The 20,962-nt window shown below is 31.4% G+C and overlaps 1 protein-coding gene and 1 long non-coding RNA gene across 29 annotated transcripts in view; both read left to right on the forward strand.

Moving 5' to 3' along the window:
* Positions 1-20,962, forward strand: part of LOC100874737 (uncharacterized) — a 138,090-nt gene that overhangs the window by 87,753 nt on the left and 29,375 nt on the right. For 21 of the 28 annotated variants that reach the window (XM_076533342.1, XM_076533350.1, XM_076533344.1 and 18 more), the window contains 10 exons: positions 163-323; positions 1,006-1,217; positions 2,484-2,688; positions 7,780-7,978; positions 10,196-10,331; positions 11,884-12,214; positions 12,966-13,169; positions 16,248-16,489; positions 16,983-17,034; positions 18,399-18,626. In XM_076533342.1, the coding sequence (XP_076389457.1) occupies positions 163-323; positions 1,006-1,217; positions 2,484-2,688; positions 7,780-7,978; positions 10,196-10,331; positions 11,884-12,214; positions 12,966-13,169; positions 16,248-16,489; positions 16,983-17,034; positions 18,399-18,626 (1,970 nt within the window). The remainder of the gene's footprint in view (positions 1-162; positions 324-1,005; positions 1,218-2,483; positions 2,689-7,779; positions 7,979-10,195; positions 10,332-11,883; positions 12,215-12,965; positions 13,170-16,247; positions 16,490-16,982; positions 17,035-18,398; positions 18,627-20,962) is intronic. The other 7 variants (XM_076533364.1, XM_076533363.1, XM_076533340.1 and 4 more) reach the window with 1 other exon arrangement.
* Positions 2,697-4,521, forward strand: LOC143264766 (uncharacterized). Its single transcript, XR_013038695.1, has 2 exons — positions 2,697-2,952; positions 4,237-4,521. It is a non-coding gene; the product is annotated as an uncharacterized LOC143264766 (long non-coding RNA).

The raw sequence follows: 20,962 nt of genomic DNA on the forward strand, positions 1-20,962 counted from the left end.
TCCAAAATACCAAAGTACCCAAATCCCATAATTCCAAAATCCCTGAGTGCCTTCTATTTTCAAATCTCCACAGTTCCAAACTATCAAACTATCCAAAGCTTCCAATATCCCAAAATTCCAAAATGAACTTGATAATTTGAAGTAATAATTTTGACCGAGCAGGCCCGTCATCATAGAAGTACCACACTTCGCTTCACTGCGAGGAAAAGAACGAGAAATAGTAATACTTCGATCGGATAATGGAGAGACTTGGCGCGAACACACCTTGGAAGCCAGCGAGGAGGCTGTCCAGGATGTGCTTAACGAGAGCTTTGAAGGAGAAGGTATAATCATTTTTAATTCTTTACCATTTCTTTATTTATTAAAGTTTATTATCTGTATCATAAAATTGTTATATCAGTAGTACAAGTTTGTTGTCAGTATCATAAATTTATTATATTAGTATTACAAGTTTATTATGAGGATCATAAGTTTGTTATATCAATCTTGCAAGAGTATTATCAGTATTACAAGTTTATAATATTACAAATCTACTATCAGTGTCATAAGTTTGTTATATTAATCTTACAATATTATTATCAGTATTATAAATTTATATCACATCACATTAGTATTACAAGTATATTATCAATATCATAAAATTATTATATCAATATTACAAAAGTATTGTCAGTATCATAAATTTATTATAATAGTCTTACAAGCTTATAATCAACATCATAAATGCATCTTATCAGTATTACAAGTATATTATCGGTATCATAAGTTTATTGTATCAATCATACAAGTATAGTATCAGTATGCACGTATCAGTATAAAACCTTACAATATGATAAGGTCCTTGCAAACGTAAATATAAATATTCATTGAAATGGATATTGCAAAGATATTAAATTTATAGTTTGTAAGAAACTTTAATAACTTGAAATTACATTAGCATATAACAGCATATACGTAATGAATTATTCACACATATTCACGAACGACATACAACTATGTTTTCAGAATTAAGCCAGCTCGAGGATCTCCAAACTTCTCGGATCGTAAGGATACTCACTGCAGACTTTCCACATTATTTCGCAGTAGTGTCGCGTATTAGACAAGAAGTTCATGCAGTTGGTCCCGAAGGTGGTACAGTTTCTTCATCCGCGGTTCCACAAGTTCAGGCCGTCTTTCCACCGGCAGCTCTCACTAAAAAGATCAGAGTTGGTCTTCAGGTATGTATATTTAATAATACTTTTCGATTGCTGCTACTTTCTTTCATATCATACTTTCCACATATTTCAACAAACATTATATTGATATTAAACTTTACATTGATATAACACGAGTGCTAGTTTATGGTAATTTTATGTCATCCACATGTGTAAGATTTTACAGTTGTAATCGTTTAACTTCCAGCCATTTTGTTTTTGAAATATTACTCATTGTATATTTGAGATATTAGTGAAGCCTGTATATAGTCATTTTGACTAAACTTTAAGCTTCAAATTGATATAATGTGTTATTTGATGATACTTTTATGTCATCAAGTCTTTCTATTTCCCAAATCACTTTCATATACAACATACATACATACCTAACGCAGTAAGACAGGTTCTTAGTCAGCCATTTTATTTCAAGAATATTAACAGAGGGTTCATACAGTCTTTTTATTTTACTTCAAGCTTCAAACTGAATTGTCATATGTTACTGTACTTCTATGTCATCACATCTTTCTATTTTGTCAATTAGTTTCATATGCTACCTAACGCAATAAGACAGTTCCTTACCAACTAGTCAGCCATTTTATCTCAAGAACATTAAGAAGGTGTTCATACAATCTTTTCATTATGCTGCAAACTTAAAACTAATGTGCTATTTTTCTTTACCTTTATGTTATCACATCTTGCTATTTTTCCAATCAGTTTCATACACAACAACCTTACATAGCCAGACACTATTTTAACAAGTAGTCATCCATTTTATCTCAAGAATATAACAAGAAGATTCACACAGACTTTTTACTATGTTTCAAGCTTCAAATTAATACCCTATATTTTTCTATACTAATATGTCAACTTGTATGTACATATAAAATGATGTGAAGAGTACATCCTTTTATTTTGCCAATCAAATGCACTTAATATAAGAATACTGAAAATCATACTCCATATTTTTCTGTACTTGTATGTCAACTTGTATGTATATATAAAATGATGTGAAACTTACATCTTTTTATTTTGCCAATCAAATGCACTTAACATAAGGATACTGAAAATCATACTCCATATTCTTCTGTACTTGTATATCAACTTGTATGTACGTATAAAATGATGTGAGGTTCACACCTTTTTATTTTGCCAGTCAAATGCACTTAACATAAGGATACTCAAAATGATACCCCATATTTGTTTGTACTAGTATGTCAACTTATACATATAAAAAGATGTGAGCTCTTATTGTCAATCGAAAATGCAACATAAGGAACTATATCTGTTTAGGCACATCCAATCCCAGCAGACCTAGTAGCCAAACTACTTGGTAACCGAGTAGCAGTATCACCGATCGTAACCGTGGAACCAAGACGAAGAAAATTCCATAAGCCGATAACTTTAACCATACCGGTGCCGCAGGCAGCCAACAAGGGGATGATCAATCAATATTCTGGAGACGCGCCAACGTTGAGACTCCTGTGTAGCATAACTGGTAATATATGCTTGCACGTAATATTGTAGAGCAGCGTACCGTCTTACTGGAGAATCTCTTACCGATAAGCGCTAAAATTGTTACGCAGCAACACCTTTGGTGTACATATATATACATGCTCTTATCAGACTTCTTACGCATTCGAAAATCAATTTGTAGTTTAGTAGGCATGGCGCGGGACGGTAGGCATCTTCGTCTGTTCTCAGGTCGTCGGGACTACGTTCAGTATACAGGGGCTTTCAAAAAATGTGCATCGTGAGAACTGTGTGTTTCATGTGGCATAGGAAGTTGATATGTTATTTTACTGTTTTGCAATTTGGGATATTGTGTGGATATTAAAAATTAGGAAAGTTATTCAAAATTAGAGATTAGACAAAAGTTGTTAAAAATTAGAGATTGGAGAGATTATTAAAAATTAGAGGTTTAAATATTAAATTTTAAAGTTGGGTGAGTTGTAACGTAGGAAACTTTTGGACAGTATTTAGTGAAAATATAAATAACCAAATTCGTAGATTTTCAAATTCTCAAATCCTAAATCCCCAATTTTCTGTATTTCTAAATCACAAAATCTCCAAATTCCTAAATCTCCCAATGTCCAAATCCACAAATTTCCAAATTCTCATATTTCTAAATCCCCAAATCCCAAATTGACAAATTTCCAAATTTCCAAATTTCTCACATTTCCAAATCACTCAATCTCCAAATTCTCACATTTCTAAATCCCTAAATCTCCAAATTCTCACACTTCCAAATCCCTAAATCTCCAAATTCTCGAATTCCCAAATTCCCAAATCTCTAGATCCCTAAATCCCCAATTTCTTACACTTCCAAATTCCCAAATCCCTAGATCCCTAAATCCCCAATTCCTCACACTTCCAAATCCCTAAATCTCCAAATTCTCACATTTCTAAATCCCTAAATCTTCAAATTCTCATATTTCCAAATTGCCAAATCCCTAGATCCCTAAATCCCCAATTCCTCACACTTCCAAATCCCTAAATCTCCAAATTCTCACATTTCCAAATTCCCAAATCCCTAGATCTCTACATCTCCAATTTCCCACACTTCCAAATTCCCAAATCCCTAGATCCCTAAATCCCCAATTTCTCACACTTCCAAATCCCTATATCTCCAAATTCTCATATTTCCAAATTCCCAAATCCCTAGGTCCCTAAATCCCCAATTTCCCACACTTCCAAATTCCCAAATCCCTAAATCCCCAATTCCCCACACTTCCAAATCCCTAAATTTCCAAATTCTCATATTTCTAAATCCCTAAATCTCCAAATTAAGAAATTCCCAACTCCCCAGATTTCTAAATCCCATAATTCTCATATTCCCAAATCTCTAAATTCCAATATTACCAATTTTCCATATTCCTCAATTCCCACATCCCCAAATCCCCAAATCTTCAACTTCCCAAATTCCTAGCTCACTAAAATCACTAGAATCAACTCCATAACAAATTCCAAATTGTAAAATAGTAGCTAACTACCCTATTCCCTCACGTCATAATTCACAGTACTGACGATGAAGATTTTCTTTCAGGCACCCTGTATACCTGTTTGTGTCGCGTCAGAACACTTGCATCATAACTCACATACAACTATAGTTTGTACGCACTGCCAGAAGTAATGTTTCAGTGTTAGACTAACCGACTAGCATCTACATTGTACGTTTAGTATATCGATGTTTCCAAGATGTTTTGAGGCTTAAGAAGTAACACCATGAAGAAAGTAAATTAGGTCACATGTCCCGGAGACCTTCGGATAGAGATTTAAAGGGGAGATGGTAGCTGCATGTTTCATAGAAACATTTCGTTGAGTACTATTGTTGTATACATATCTTGTTGTGATTCATTGTTAATGCTTGCATATTGTTAGGATTGAGTCATTTAGGTATGGATTATTAATTAACGTAGATAAAATTTTACTACCTAGCTCATTGTAAGCGTTAACTTCAAAGTTTTTGTTTCAGCACATTCGTTTGACTGGTAACCGCTTCGATAAATTAGGCTTGTAATTTATCAATTCTATAAAATTGTGTTCCCGAGATATATGTATTTTTAGATTGTTACAATATGTATCATACGACACGTTACCGATACAAAGACTGACATTTATTATCATACTTTTAATGTTATTATTTGTTACAGCTGTTTCCTTTTCCACCCCCCTTTTTCTTGAAAGTCTAAAATGTACACTTTTTATTTTATTTTTATAATATTCTTTTCGAAGCGTGGAACATATTTGAATGTATCGAAATTAAAAAAATATTCTGTACGACATAAAACAGGAAGATATGTTTTCGACATGCATTGCGCCGCGTTTTTATTACATTTCTTTCACACCCATTCTGTTTATTTGACGCTTATCTATCATTATACGCATATTCACGCGCGTTTGCTTTCAGCGCGATTTTTTGATGAATGACGCTTTTCATTTCCTTTTGGCAAGCATTATCATTCAATCAGCGTGTATTTTCTTTTACATTACTCACATACACGATACAGCACTTGACATCCACGCACCTGTGGTGACCGATATTAAGTACAAATTTCAGCGACCTTTTTCTGACGATGATGTGGAAAGCTATTTAGATTTTACTTTTGTGTTTTAATTTGTGCTGTTACACAAGATGGTGCTGTATTTATTATTGTTAGCTGATATGAATTTTTATATTTACATTTGAAATGATCTACTGAGGACAACTTAAGTACCTCTTTAGATTGTCATGAGTTTTTAATGATATAGGTAGATACACATCTTTGAAATGAAAGTAAAATAGAAATATGAATAAATGAGGGGTGAAACATAAAATAGATACTATTATTAATAAGTATACAAGTATAATAATATTCTTTGAAGAATATTACAAGAATAGGTAATAAAATAAATAAATTACTGTAGTGCCAAAAAATTTCAGAATTTCAAAATTTCCAAAATTGCAAAGTTTCCAAAATTCCCAGAATTCCCAAAATTTCGAAAATTAAAAATTCTTAGAATTCCCAAAATTTCATAAATTTAAAATTGCAAAATTTCCAAAATGGCAAAATTGCAAATTTGCACAATTTCAAAAATTCCCAAAATTTCAAATTTGCAAAATTTCCAAAATTCAAAATTACATTTAAAAAATTCAAAAATGTCAAAATTTCCAACATTTCAAAAATGTAAAATTTTCAAATTTCGAAATTTAAAAATTTTTAAGTTTCAAAATTGCAAAATTTCCCAAATTCCCAAAATTTCCAAAATTCCAAGATTGCAAAATTTCCAAATTTAAAAATTTCTAAGTTTAAAAATTTCAAAATTGCAAAATCTTCAAATTTCCCAAATATCCAAATTTGAAAATTCCCAAAATTGCAAAAATAGTGCAACTTATTCTACTATCAGATTGTAAACATACAAATGTCTTTCATAAAAGAATTTTCCATATATATAATTTTATTTGAACAACAAACATATTACATTGATTTCTTATCTCCAACATAATCAACACATGTTTCATGCACTTTTATATGTCATAAATATCCACAATCTCATAACAACGATATCCAAGTTCTATTTTCTTACGAATTATCTTCTGTAGCAGCACTAAATAAACTAAATTCTGCATTTTCTCAAATCAATTTCTTTAAAACATGACAGTATTGATTAATATTATTGTTTTCATCGCGTTGATTGATACTTTGAGCCCGGCTCATGCGTATGTTACAAAGATTATTAACTAAATGAATTCAAATTCGTACAAGGTTAACGATAAGATACAAGAAATGAGTCAAGGATGATCTTTTTTAATATGTTATATTTTTAACTCCAATGTTTAAGTCCTTTGATTGTACTTTCAGCTAGTAATGCTCTTATACAGCTTTTATGAGCTTTCAATTTTATTTTCGTTTTATTTGGTTTTAGTGGGTGATGGACGAGGACGAAGGACACTGATGGCTAATTTTATTTTTGTGGAAAAACTATAAAATTTGAAAAGTTAAAATTTCTGTTTGAATTTGGAAATTTGATTGTAATTTCTGAATTTCCAAATTTTCAATTTTATAAATTTCAAAATTTTTGAAACTTTAAGATTGCAAAAATTCTAAATTTGCAAAATTAAAAAATTTCCGAAATATACAAATTTAAAAATTTCAGAATTGCAAAATTTCCAAAATTCCCAAAAATTGCAAAATTCCCATAATTGCAAAATTGCAAAAATTTCAACATTTCCAAGCTTCCCAAAATTTCAACATTTCCAAAATTTCAAAATTTTCAGAATTTCAAAATCTCCAAAATTCCCAAAATTTCAATAATTTCCAAAATTCCCACAATTTCAAAATTTCAACATTGCAAAACTGCAGAATTGCAGAATTGCAGAATTGCAGAATTACAAAATTTCCGAAATTGCAAAATTTCCAAAATTCCCAAAATTGCACAAATTTCAAAATTTCCAAAATTCTCAGTATTTCCAAATTTCCAAATTTTCAAAATTGCGAAATTTCGAAGTATCAGTAATGTCAAAAGTTCAAAAATTCTAAGTTTCCAAAATATCAAGATTAAAAAATTTCTGAGTTTCAAAATTTCAAAATTTCTGAGTTTCAAAATTTCAAAGTTTCAAAGTTTCAAAGTTTCAAAATTTCAAAATTTCAAAATTTCAAAATTTCAAAATTTCAGTTTCAAAATTTCAAAAATTTCTAATTTTCGAAAATTCCAAATTTCTAAATCTTTCTTCCCAAGATCTTCATATTCCAGATTTCCAAATGTCCACCTACCTAAATTTCCAATTACCAAAAACTCTAACAACCAAACATCCATCTCTTCAAATTTCCAAATCTTTCAAAACTAAATTTCAATAAAACTTAATATCTCTCTCACATTTACGCCATCAGTGTCCACAAGTTCTTCGTAGGGCACCAAATCAGCCCATCACGTTCCATCACAAAAGTGAATGAAATTTTCAACGATCAAAGGGCAATACCGGGCTTGAAGCTTGAAATTGTAATTAATCTCGGTCGCATCGGAATAATGTCCCACACAGTTCACTTCTGCCGATTCTCCATACGCAGCACGGACATATTTTAATAATGTTATTGGACTTGGTATGTATGTCGTTCAGGGGGTCAGTCTCGGGCAGTCTGGGAGGATGTAACAGGTTCAACGCCGCTGACGTTCGTCAAAGATTGCGTTTCCTTTACCACCACTGTATCCGCTCGCTTCTGGTTAATGGATTGTCGGAATATCTCCGAAGCCACGAAAATGGCTACGGAACTGTACACACACGCGACACATGTACCGTTTATGGCTAAGTACGATTTTTTTATTTATTAATGTTTGTTATTAGAATTACAACTGGGTTTAAATCCAGTTTAGTACTACAAATAAAACTGGGGTTGGATTAAGGTGAAATGGGCTGAAATCAGATAGAAAGGGAGGTCCTGTAAATTATACTGGTCCTATTTTATATTGGAAATTATAGCAAATTTTATTTGAAGATTCAATTTTATATTCACATTCAATTTTAGTGGTCTCCTGAAGTAGTCAGAAATTGACTGTTGAAATAAATTTTAAAGAATTGTTTTGGTAAATTTTTAGAACTGAGGGTATCTTGTGTTTATACAGAAGAATTCATCAAGTTTTGTTTAGTGTAGTAAATATTATTTAAAATTAAATTCTAGTTTGGAAGACTTATGAAGTCTTAGTATAATTTATTAGTTTTTACTATTCACTTTTTAGTGAAAGATCTTTTATAGTTAAATGACTAATATTTGATAGAAGGATATTTTATAGACAAAGCCTCAGAAAAACTTAATTCAGCCCTATATGAAATGTATCATAATGAAAGGTAACTCGATGACGGTCAGGTGAGGTGATATTTATAGCAAATAAATTATGTCATTTGTTGATAATATGACAGATATGTTATATGGTTCAATTTTTCAAATGGTTAAATTGACAAATTCCTAACTCTTCAAGTTTTAAAATCCCCACATTCCTTAATTTTGCAATTCCAAAATTCTTAAACCTTTAAATTGGCAACTTTTCAAATTTTTAAATTGGAAAATTGCCAAATTATTAAATTAGTAAATTTTCAAATTCCTAAATTGACAAATTTTCAAATTCCTAAATTGACAAATTTTCAAATTCCTAAATTGACAAATTTTCAAATCCTTTAATTGGCAAATTTTCAATTTCCTAAATTCTCAAATTTCAAGATGCTTAAATTCTCAAATTTCCCCCTAAATTAACAAATATTCCTAAATCCTCAAATTTCAAGATGCTTAAATTCTCAAATTTCCCCCTAAATTAACAAATATTCCTAAATTGACAAATTTTCAAATCCTTAAATTCTCAAATTTCTAGATCCTTAAATTCTCAAATTTCCATCTCCCTAAATTAGTAAATATCCCCAAATTGACAAAGTTTCAAATCCTTAAATTGGCAAATCTTCAAATTTCTAAATTCTCAAATCTGCAACCCCCTAAATTAGCAAATATTTTTAAATTGACAAATTTTCAAATCCTTAAATTCTCAAATTTCTAGATCCCTAAATTCTGAAATTTCCAGACCCCTAAATTCTGAAATTTCCAACCCCCTAAATTAACAAAAATCCCAAAATTGACAAATTTTCAAATCCTTAAATTGGCAAATCTTCAAATCCCTAAATTCTCAAATTTCCAGACCCCTAAATTCTCAAATTTCCAACCCCCTAAATTAACAAAAATCCCAAAATTGACAAATTTTCAAATCCCCAAACCTTGAAATTTAATGATTCTCGAGTTCTCAAAGTTCTTAATTCCTAAATTTAAAAAATCCTAATTTCTATGCTCTTAGAAATATAAATTTGTAAAAATTACCCTCTCAATTTCCTTCACCAGATCGTCATCGAATAAAAAATATCAACACTCGATCAAAGAATCAGTATTTAGCTTGCATAGAACTCTTCTTTAACATAGTAAAAATTAATAGCAACATAACTTCTGCATTCAGTTCCATAGAATATTACAATTAAAATTCTTACAAAAATAGTATTAGATTATCGCAGAATAACAATCGAAACACAAAGAGCTTATAACAATCTGATGATACAATAGTATTGCAAAATACAAGTGGCATATCAGGTTTGAGCTTTAATAGAAATGACCTATACAAACATTTCATCGATATTATTAATATAATATGACTGATTTGACATTGAAACGACCTCTGAATCACCCAATTTTCAAGAATTTATTTTAAGAATATCGATGAAGCGTTTCTACAATCATTTTTCTACAATCAATTTTAAGTTTCAAATTGATGTACCATGAATACTAATTTACATGTTTGTGTCATCAAATCGTGGTAAGACTTTTTATCTTTCGATTAGGTATTTTATTATAGTGTCAAAGACTATTTGATACAATTTAATACACTTTTGAGTAGTGCATATAATACTTATATTCATTTAATCACGGTTTATTTGCATGATTACGATGTTGGTTAAATGTAACAGGTTATTTGATTATATGTGTTTTATCTCGCAGATTCGTAGTATTTGCGAAACGAATAGATCCTCTGGAGGCAAGGTTACGCGTCTTCTGTATGACTGATGATAAAGAGGATAAGACTTTGGAAAACCAGGAACATTTCACGGAAGTTGCTAAAAGTCGAGATGTCGAGGTAAGTTTACACTTTTACAAAAATTATTTACATCTTGGTATATATTAGTTGTTATATTATTGGCACAATTATTTTTGTATTGATTATTAATCACTTGATACTGCATCAATGCTCAAAAGTGTAAAGCACACATATGACTTTAAGTCACAACAATAAATAAGTAGACGTTATACAAATTTAAGTAAGTAAACATTATATAAATTTAAATAAAGTTTTATTCAGAATATTATTTTTCTACAGCACTGTTTCAAAAAATTGATCTATCTTTTTTTTTTAATAAATTCGAATACTAAATAAACTTGATGTATTCATTATATGAACAGTTAATCACTATGTTAACTTCATTCCATAATAAGTGGATCAAAAGTACTGTTAATTGTTCGAAATTTGTTAAGAAATATAATTTCATGAAAAATATAATTTTCTCAAAAAATGTACTTGCACACATTTTTCCTTAAAAAAAATTCGTTATAAATGTACATTTATAAATTACGACACGTGGAATTTCGGGACGTGGAATTATGGCGCATGGAATTTCGGGACGTGGAATTATGGCGCGTAGAGTTACAACGCATCGAATTACGACACGTGGGACTTCGAGACGTGGAATTACAGCGCGTGGAACTATGACGCGTGGAATTGTGGCGCATGCAATTTCGGGACGTGGAATTATGGCGCGTAGAGTTACAACGCGTGGAATTACAACACGTGGGACTTCGAGACCTGGAATTACAGCGCGTGGAACTATGACGCGTGGAATTATAACACGTAGAGTTACAACGCGTAATTCCACGTCCCGAAGTCCCACGTGTTGTAATTCCACGCGTTGTAACTCTACGCGCCATAATTCCACGTCCCGAAATTCCATGCACCACAATTCCACGCGTCGTAGTTCCACGCGCTGTAATTTCACGTCCTGAAGTCCCACGTGTCGTAATTCCACGCGTTGTAACTCTACGCGTCATAATTCCACGTCCCGAAATTGCATGCGCCACAATTCCACGCATCATAGTTCCACGCGCTGTAATTCCACGTCCCGAAGTTCCACGTGTCGTAATTCCACGCATTGTAACTTTTCGCGCCATAATTCCAGGCGTCATAGTTCCACGCGCTGTAATTCCACGTCCCGAAGTCCCACGTGTCGTAATTCGACGCGTTGTAACTCTACGCGCCATAATTCCACGTCCCGAAATTCCATGCGCCACAATTCCACGTCCCGAAATTTCATGCGCCATAATTCCACGTCCCGAAATTCCACGTATCGTAATTTATAAATGTACATTTATAAATTTACATTTATAACGAAATGTATAATTTTATCACATAATTTCATTACATAATATATCTCATCTCAAAAACCCAAAAAGTATTCGCAAACCCATGAAGCCATAAAGAATTTACAAACGAAAGATTTCAATTTTTTAACTCAATAAAATGTAACTTGAAATGGCAAGTTAAACCTCATTAAGTTCATCGGCTCTCATGACTTATAGTAACTCAGAGTCACGATATCGTTGCAATCTCTGTATCGGATCTGAAATTATTCCCACAGGTCTTGGAAGGCAAAACGCAGTACATGGAATTTTCGGGCAACCTCGTGCCAGTATTGAAGAGCGGTGAGCAGCTGCAATTACCGTTTAGAGCATTCAAGGAGAATAGAGTTCCGTTCACGGCGAGGATAAAGGATCCTGATGCTGCGGACACCATGGGTCGCATCATGTTCATGAGCGAGCCGAAGGTTCCCAAGGGCGAATTACCGCAGACACCCATATGCACGTTGCACATTTTATTGCCGGAGAAGATCTCTCCCGAACCGGCGATCTCCGAAGTAGATTTACTGGAGTTGTCGAAGAACTACAGCTTCCTGCGCGATGGTGGCATAAGTATGTGAATTTAACAACAAAACTGGTACTATAATTTAACTCCTTAACTTATGATTTTCTTAGTGGAACAGGGCGACTTAATTATTGTTTTACCAGATAGCAACCTTGAAAGTCTTTAATTAACCTCTTCCTGTGCTTTGACAAATCTCACTCGTGAGGCACTTACAGCTCAAATGCGGCAAACCTTACTCAAATTTTGAATACTCCTCAACTTTGAAATTTAGATCCAACTATAAGTTGCGTTACTAAGGATCCCTGAATATAAAATACTCACAACATTTTAATTTTCTTTGTTCGTTTTAATGTTACAGCCTTGAATAGTCTTGACTGATACATCTGATAAATAAATGGCACGGGAAGGGGTTAAGTTTGCTGAATTCTTTTAAGATTCCTCTATTATTAATACAAACTATTTCTCTATTATCAATTATCACTATCTGTTCCACTATGTTTATACATCATATGTATTTAGATTTGCTGTTATTATTGTATAATACATTTCTTTCTATTCATAACACTTAGTATGGTTTGTATAGCTTAGTATGTATAGTTAAACTATATTTATTTTAAATTGTATTGAAATTAATGGTGAATGTCTTCGAAAGAGTCTCTACACTTCTTCGACTACAAAGAATTAATAAATCACGCAATTTATAATAAAAAAACTTGTGTAGCGACTATTTGATCGGTCCAGCAGTTTCAACTTAATAAAATGGCGTAGAGTCGTGTAAATTGTGAATTGTTTCTCCAGGTCGTCCAGACGCGATTCACAGAGCTACCATACGACTGACAGACATCGCGAATTTGTTGGACAAGGACTGGGAGAAACTTGCAGAGGAATTAAATATCCCACCGAATGAGGTGTCGACGATTAAACAAGAGTATTCTAATAAGCCGGCGCAGCAGGCGGCCGCCATGCTTAAGATCTGGCAGAGTAACGGGAACAAAGCCACTGGTAAGTTTTTAGGGTTTATCATATAATACAAATTAAAACGTTAGTTTGTTTTAATTCAAAGTAACATGTCGACTTTTTAAGGTGATTACAAATACATTCTAATTTAGAAATAATTGTCAAGGTTACTCTTGTAGCTTGTTACTCTTGTAAAGTTCTTACTTTGACTTTTAAGTACGTATTTGATCAGAAGTGGAGCTTTTAAGTACGCATTTAAATTCTGTAAACACAGCTGGTAATCTGCATTAAAGGTTTATTTTTTTCAAGTTTGTTATTTGACGTAAAGATACATGGTATAAAGTCAATAACTTCGTGATTAATTGCGCGTCTTAGGTAAGAGTGTGTGCAGCTATGATTATAGAGTCATCTCACGGATTTAGATTTAAATCGTATTTTGAAGAGTTGTGGTTTAGTAGAATTATTTTTATATAGTTGTATTAGTTTTGGTATATAAGTATGTATAGTTTAAGAAGAGATATTGTATCAGTATCTAGGGTTAGATTTGAGCTAACACAGTATTAGATTTTGCATTCACTGATAGCTTCTGAATTAGGTTCCAAAATTTTGACTCACTGAGAATCAGGGTTTGGATTGCTCAAAGTTAAATTTTGCAGATTAAATTTTGTAATGCACAGAATTAGATTTAGGACTAATTTACGATCTGAAACTACATTTTGAATTACTCAAAATTAAATTTCGAATAATTCAGAAATTAATTTCGACTCACTGGGAATCAGGGTTTGGATTACTCGGAGTTAAATTTTGCAGTGTTTAGGTTAAGCTTTGAATTACTTAAAATTACATTATGTAGTACTCAGAAATAGATGTAGGACTAATTTACAGACTAACTTGCGAATAGTTTTCGAAGCCACATTTTGAACTACTCAGAATTGAGTCTCGAATAGCTCAAGATTAAATTCGAACCGATTGAGAATTAACACTAAACCGACATACAATGTGTACTTAATTTGAAATTAAAGATGAAGTTAAAAAATAAATAAACAAACGACGCAACATAAATTGGTGTACATATTCTTTATCTTAATAAAAATCATTGCTGATTTCAAGGAATGTACTTCAACAAAATGTATATCTTATAAGAAACTTGTGGAGCATTTGATCAGTTTGGTAGTTTCATTGTTAAATTTTATTTATTGTGAATTAAATTTTATACTCCTCTGAATTAAATTTTGCAGTATTCAAAATTAAATTTTAAAGTGTTCACAGCTATATGAAGTGCTTGTGAAGTGCACAGAATTAAATTTTGTACCAATTTACAATTTTAATACGCATAACACTCGATTACATCAAAGAACAGCCTGTTTCCACGGTCCAATCATTTCAAGCATTACATCGACCAAAGAAATGAAGTTATCTACCGCTTCGTTTATAAAGTTACGACGTTAGTCACGTAGTAGCTGAAGTCTTCCATTTAGAATTCCATGCTCGAAAGATAGCGAACAGTTCACATGGCAAAGCGATTAAATTCGATAACAAAGAAAATCGTAAATATAGGTTGAAAGGCATTGTTAACTCATAATTGTAAGGCATCTAACTGTAAGTTCCCATGCCTTCGATGCGTCAGATCTAATCGTTCGTGTTCATCTCTTCTTCAAGAAACAAATTATTAGCAATTCCCTTCCACGAATCTATATATAGTTCTCCGATTGTATTATCAATATTTTGTTGCTCCACAATTTACGCGTCAGGTTTATCAATGAATTCATGTTTATTTAAATCGTTTTTTTTTCTGAAATTTGGCAAAACAGACCGCGATAGGAGGTCGGATGTAGTAAGATAGCGAAATTTAAAAGGAACCTGTTTTCTCAGCAAGGCCAATTAATCAACGTTTGACTAAGACGCGTGGAATCTGAGGAGCAACGTAGTCGGTGATCTCATCCTGCATTATTATGCCTGACATAAACCTATGGACTCCTTTCCCCCTCCTTTTTTCTGCCAATACTAATGACACTGACACACGGCAAGAAATGCACGTAGCACATCGTTTACTGTTCTGCAATCGGTCCAAACAAACAGAAGTGCGCTCCGGCCCAATACAGTGAAAGTGATTGTAGTGTCTCGAATTTTTCTTCGTTTGAATTGTTTCATTGACAAGACAAAATGTACATATCGTTGTATCAGGAATATCAGAACGAGGAGACGAACACGTACGTCAGTGAATTGTCGTTGCTGTTTAGGAGATCCTCTTGTCAGAGATGTCAGATTTCGATGAGCACAGGTGTGTAGCGCTCAAGGACTATTAGCAATAAATTCATCCTTGAGGATTTGGTAGAATGTTTCTTTAAATTTTTAAGAAAGTTATTAGATATTGGTTTTAGTTATGGTTTTAATTATTTGTTGAAGTCCTCGTTCGATATTAGAGGATGTTGTAGGATTAAATAAAAAGCTGTTTAAAAATGAACCGGTGCGTCAGAGTTATTCCGCAGTTGCGTGTATAAACATCGACGGAAATATTTTGCAGACTGAATGACAATTTTGTTTTCCGATTATGTTTAATTCTGATGAATTTTTAATGACCAGCGCGTTAACCTTCGTGGGAATATTAAACAGTTATTGATGACTCTTATTATAGCTATGTATTATGCAATTATTATTACAACTAATTACTGCTACTACTGTTTCTTTAATAATGTACGTGAAATGCATATCAATTTAATAATATTATTCTAACTACTTGTCTATAATCTTTACTTCACAAATATTTTTGTATTATAAAGTTTATTTATAAATACAAAAATACAGAATTTATAGTACAAAAATGTAACAATTTGTACATTATAATAATTGTAGTGAAATAATAATTTTATTCGAACAAAATTTAGTATAGTTACTATTACATGTCTGAACAAAATTAACACAGTTACAGTATTTAAATATTATTTATGTAAAATCTTCATGAACACTGAATTTTTGTTTCTGCTTTATGAAAACATTGAATTTTCAATTTTATTTTATAAAAATACTAAATTTTAATGTATAATGTATTTTATAAAAATACTGAATTTTTCATTTTTGTCTTATGAACACATGATTGTATTGAATATATTTGCGTTTGAACAGGGAATACTTTGGAGAAGGCGTTGAACAAAATAGGGCGAGAGGACATTGTAAAGAAATGCATATTCAATGTGGAATTAGTAACTGATGACGTAGAGAAAGCAGTAGCTAGAGTACGATTAGATCAGCCAGGATTTGATTCATTGAAAGAAGAACTGGGTCCTTCAAGGGATACTTCTCTTCGCCGTGACGCGACGATGGATCCGAAAATGGATCCTGATTATGATGAATTTAACAAAACTAAGGTTTGTATCTCTAATGAGATGCTTCCATATTTTTCTTACTAATAAATATTGAATTACTAAAATTATTATTTCAATAATAAATAATTCTTACAACATTTTAATTTCACCTGAGGGTAAAAAGTCGTAAATGAACAAAATTTATAATTTTACAATTTTCCTAACAAACTTCACCAAAGTTGAGTTATTTTACAATAACAAGTGATTTAAAATACTCAATATTTATTATTAATTATACTTTTTGATGATCAAATTTATTTATTGTATTATTTGTGTCATCATATATCATTTATTGTATTATGTATTTTATGTCACTATTTATTGTTCATTGTACTATATATTTGCATTGTCATGTGTTATTTATTATATTAAATATTTGTGACATCATGTATTATATTAAATATTTGTGACATTATGTATTATTATTATTGTATTGTATATATTATTTACTGTATATACTATGTACTTGTATTTTCAAAAACTATTATTATTTTAGGGAGCTGGATCAATTGAAGACCTAAATATTAGTGCCACTAAACGAGATACACGTATGTATTTCTGAATTTTATTTAATATTATCTCCGAAATCAAATTTCTTTCAGTATAATATAAAGAATACATTTGATTACGACACTATAACGGATATGACATCACATCATTGTTTCTGTGAATAACACGCCGGCTCCAGTTCGCTTCATGACTAAGAAAAATATGAACTCAGAGATTTCTCTGCTTACACTTCTTAGAACGCACATTATTAATATCGCTGTACATTTGAAACATCTGTGTGCATAGTATTATAACCGCTAATTGCACATTCATATATTTCATTTGGAATCCAAGAACATTTCGTCGAAACGTCGTTCACCGTATTGATGTAATCGGTTTATTGTACATATGCTGTATTTGAAACTATTTTATAATTACACAAATGTAAGAAATTAATTTAGAGGAAAGGAATGTCGTAAAAGAATATTGGACGTCGTGAAATTTTATTTAAAATAATTTTCGTTTAGGTCTTTTTTAGTTTGTAGTTAATAGTTGATGTAATTAATTGCTCAGAGTAAACAAAATTCATTGAATTTAGTAACTTTTCTGAAATTGGTAAAAACTAACTATAAAACAATACTGAGACTTTTCTGGGGATGAAGTTGATGTGAGAGGAATAATATTGCATAATAATATTGAGTGTGTAGACCTCTTAAATTTGTTTAAAGACATCTTAAGTTTGTCTAAGAACTACAGAAACTTATCTAGAGATCATACTGAAAGATACGATGTCTGATAAAATGACCTAAAGAACCAATACAATACTATTGCATAATAATATGGAAATATTGCTATTGCAGTATTGAATATTGTATAGCACACTCAGACATTGTATATTGATATAACAGTATTGAATACTTCAGAATAATATTGAATGTCGAGTCCATAAATTTCCACACATTACACCCAGTTTTCTCAGAAAAAGTTTATACATGAGTGTCCTCATTGCAAATTTCTCCAGGAAAATCTAGAGTGCACATCGGTGTACAACCTGCAATTTTTCACTGTCGTTATACTTGTAATTTGACATAGTAAATTTAACCCTTTTCACTCAAATGGTGACACAGCGTTTAATACAATTAAAAATAATTGATACAATTGTTAAAACAGTTCACAAATTTTGTACAGAGCTATACATCTAAATTTACAGAGTTATGTTAAGATTAAATATGGAGAAATATTAGCAATTAATAATAGAGACATACCTTCAAAAAAGTTAAAGAGTCCTTATCTAAAAAGTTCAAGAGTTGTCATCCGCCAACACTGAAAGCGTGGAGTGTTAAAGGGTTAATAGTTTGCTTCGAAAGATGTATGTGCCTAATACTGTCACGCTGTTTAAACCACGTTTTTCTGCACTTGACAGCGAAACAGCATGTCACAATCACAAACGGCACTGTATTCAACGGAACCTCGACCCCCATCAAAGATAAATACGCAAGCGACGAGAAAGAACTAAGGGACGTAATGGCCGATTTTCTTGAACACAAATGCCACGTAACCGACACGATGAGCAAAAAGTCACGCGACGAATTAGACGACGAGGACAAAAAACGACAGAGGGTGATCGCAGACGCCAACAGAATAGTTTCTGGTAAGTGATTTGAGCATACATTTTCAACAAAATGGTGGGTTGAGGGGCCGTGCTTCGGCTAAGCTGCAAATGGAAAGAATAAAAAAACATAACTTACGGCGCAATATTATTGGATATCATCATTTACGATATTACATATCTTTCTTAAAAATAAATCGGCAACAGCAGCATGATCTATTTAATGCGATAATCACGCTTGGTCCTAGGACTACAACTTTATATTAACCATTCGTCGATAAAGTTTAAGCCACTAGTGCTGAATATTTTTCTGTATTCAAATATTTCGCTAATTTTATTTTTCTGTTTAGTGATATCGTGTTCGTAGTTTTAGTTTATCACGATGTGCAAGCAAACATGGCAGTTGTATTTGTATTTCAAATAATTTTTTATTATTGTTCGACAATTTTTTGTGGGTTTTTTATGACTACATTTTTTGATCGGTAGTTTAGTTATTCAGGAGTTAAGACAATTTTAAGATGGCAGTTTTGTAGTGATTAAAATAGTAGGTTTGAAATTTTAACTAATGATGAAGAATAATCGTTTGAGACAGTGATGGGCAGATGAGATGAGTCCCAACATTTATGGGTAGCTAATTTTCAAATTTCTAAATTTTTTCATTTTTATATTTCTAATTATCTAATTTTCTAATTTTCTAAATTTCTCACTTGCTAGCTTTCTAGATTTCTAGATTCCTAAACTTCTAGATTTCTAGATGTATAATTTCTAAATTTTTTAATGTCCAAATTTCAAAGTTTAAAAATCCAAAGTTTCCAAAAGGTTCTCCCTTATAAACATTTTATCTGCTCATTACTGATTTGACATGTAGTATCATTCTACTTTTATATATTTAATACATTACTTCAAATATGTAAATATTACAAAATATAACAATTTTATTATTTAATATTAATTTCAATTTTCATAAGTACTAGTTTAATAATGCATAAAGATTCTTTCCATGCTGTTTTGTTTGCATATTATTTAATCATAAATAATTAAGAATGAAATTACTTTCTTATCAGTTTGCTAAATTGAAGTCATACAGGCAGAATTATTTTCACTATATTCTTAAATCTGATACCAACATATAAATCTAAGTAATTTTCAAAACCTTATAATAAAATCAAATTTATAATTTCAGCTTTTTATAAAAAATATTCTCATTTTCATTATAGTCTTATTTACATATTACACTATAAAAATTTGTGTAATCAAAGCTTCTGTTTTCAAAACAGTAATTGAATAATTATTGTTTTGAAGACACTTATGTCTTAGAAATATGTATATTCTGTAAATTAGAATTTTTGTGAATTCTGGAAGTGTGGCACGGCATTGTTTCTGGACACGATTCACGCGTGTGAAAATTCTTAGTTTCATGGAGAAAAAAAAAGAAATAAAATTGTGGGCACTAGAACAGTTACTCCTTTTACTTTATCATCGTTTACTTTCATTCACAGGTTCTGGAGGGCTGATGCGGATCTCTTCAAACTTATTAGCTTGCTTCTATTTTAATTACAACATAATGAACCATTTATTTTCTTTTACGCCTCTCGATTACATTTCATATTTACTGTACTATATTGCCAGCTCTATGTATTCATTTAATGATCCACTAATTGCCTTCTGTTACTTCGACACGTCCTATTAATTTGTTTCAGCAAGGTTCCGCTGCAATTTTTTGGCGTTGCATGATTGGCCAATATGTGTGGCCTAATTTTGCGGACGCACGGAGCAGCTGTCGTCTTTTATATTTTTCATTATCTTTTCCTAAATACTTTTGAACGTTAGACCAGTACTTAGTCGTAACTATTTTTAAAGTGTCATTAGAACACAGTATGGATAATATTCTCAAGTCAATTATGTCACGTTGAGTGTCATTTAATGCTAATCAACAATTTGATGACCACTGATTACTGTTAATATTAGTGTTCACATTTTAGTGAATGGAATTTGGAAATTTATTATACTACTTGTTACTTGTGATATCACTTTTGTTATGTTTGTCAGATTATATTTTGAAAATTGACCATTATGTGGGTATGTCAAATCATACTTAGAAAATTAGTCATTTTGTTATTTGTTAAATCAAATTTGAAGTATATGTTTCTGTTAGATGCTAGATTACATAAAATGTGAGGTTATCAAAATGTTAGAAGGGAATTTCTGTTTTGTGGATTCATAAATTGAAAGAACATGGACTTAACAAATTTTTAAGTTCATGAAAGATATTTTAATTTCTAAATTCATGAAAGTGACATTCTACATTCTACATCCCTGATATAGTAAAAAAATCATATATAATTGTATACGTAAAACGGAAATCTCCCTTCAAATTA

The sequence above is a fragment of the Megachile rotundata genome, chromosome 7 (genome assembly GCF_050947335.1).
Source record: "Megachile rotundata isolate GNS110a chromosome 7, iyMegRotu1, whole genome shotgun sequence".
Classification (NCBI taxonomy): domain Eukaryota; kingdom Metazoa; phylum Arthropoda; class Insecta; order Hymenoptera; family Megachilidae; genus Megachile; species Megachile rotundata.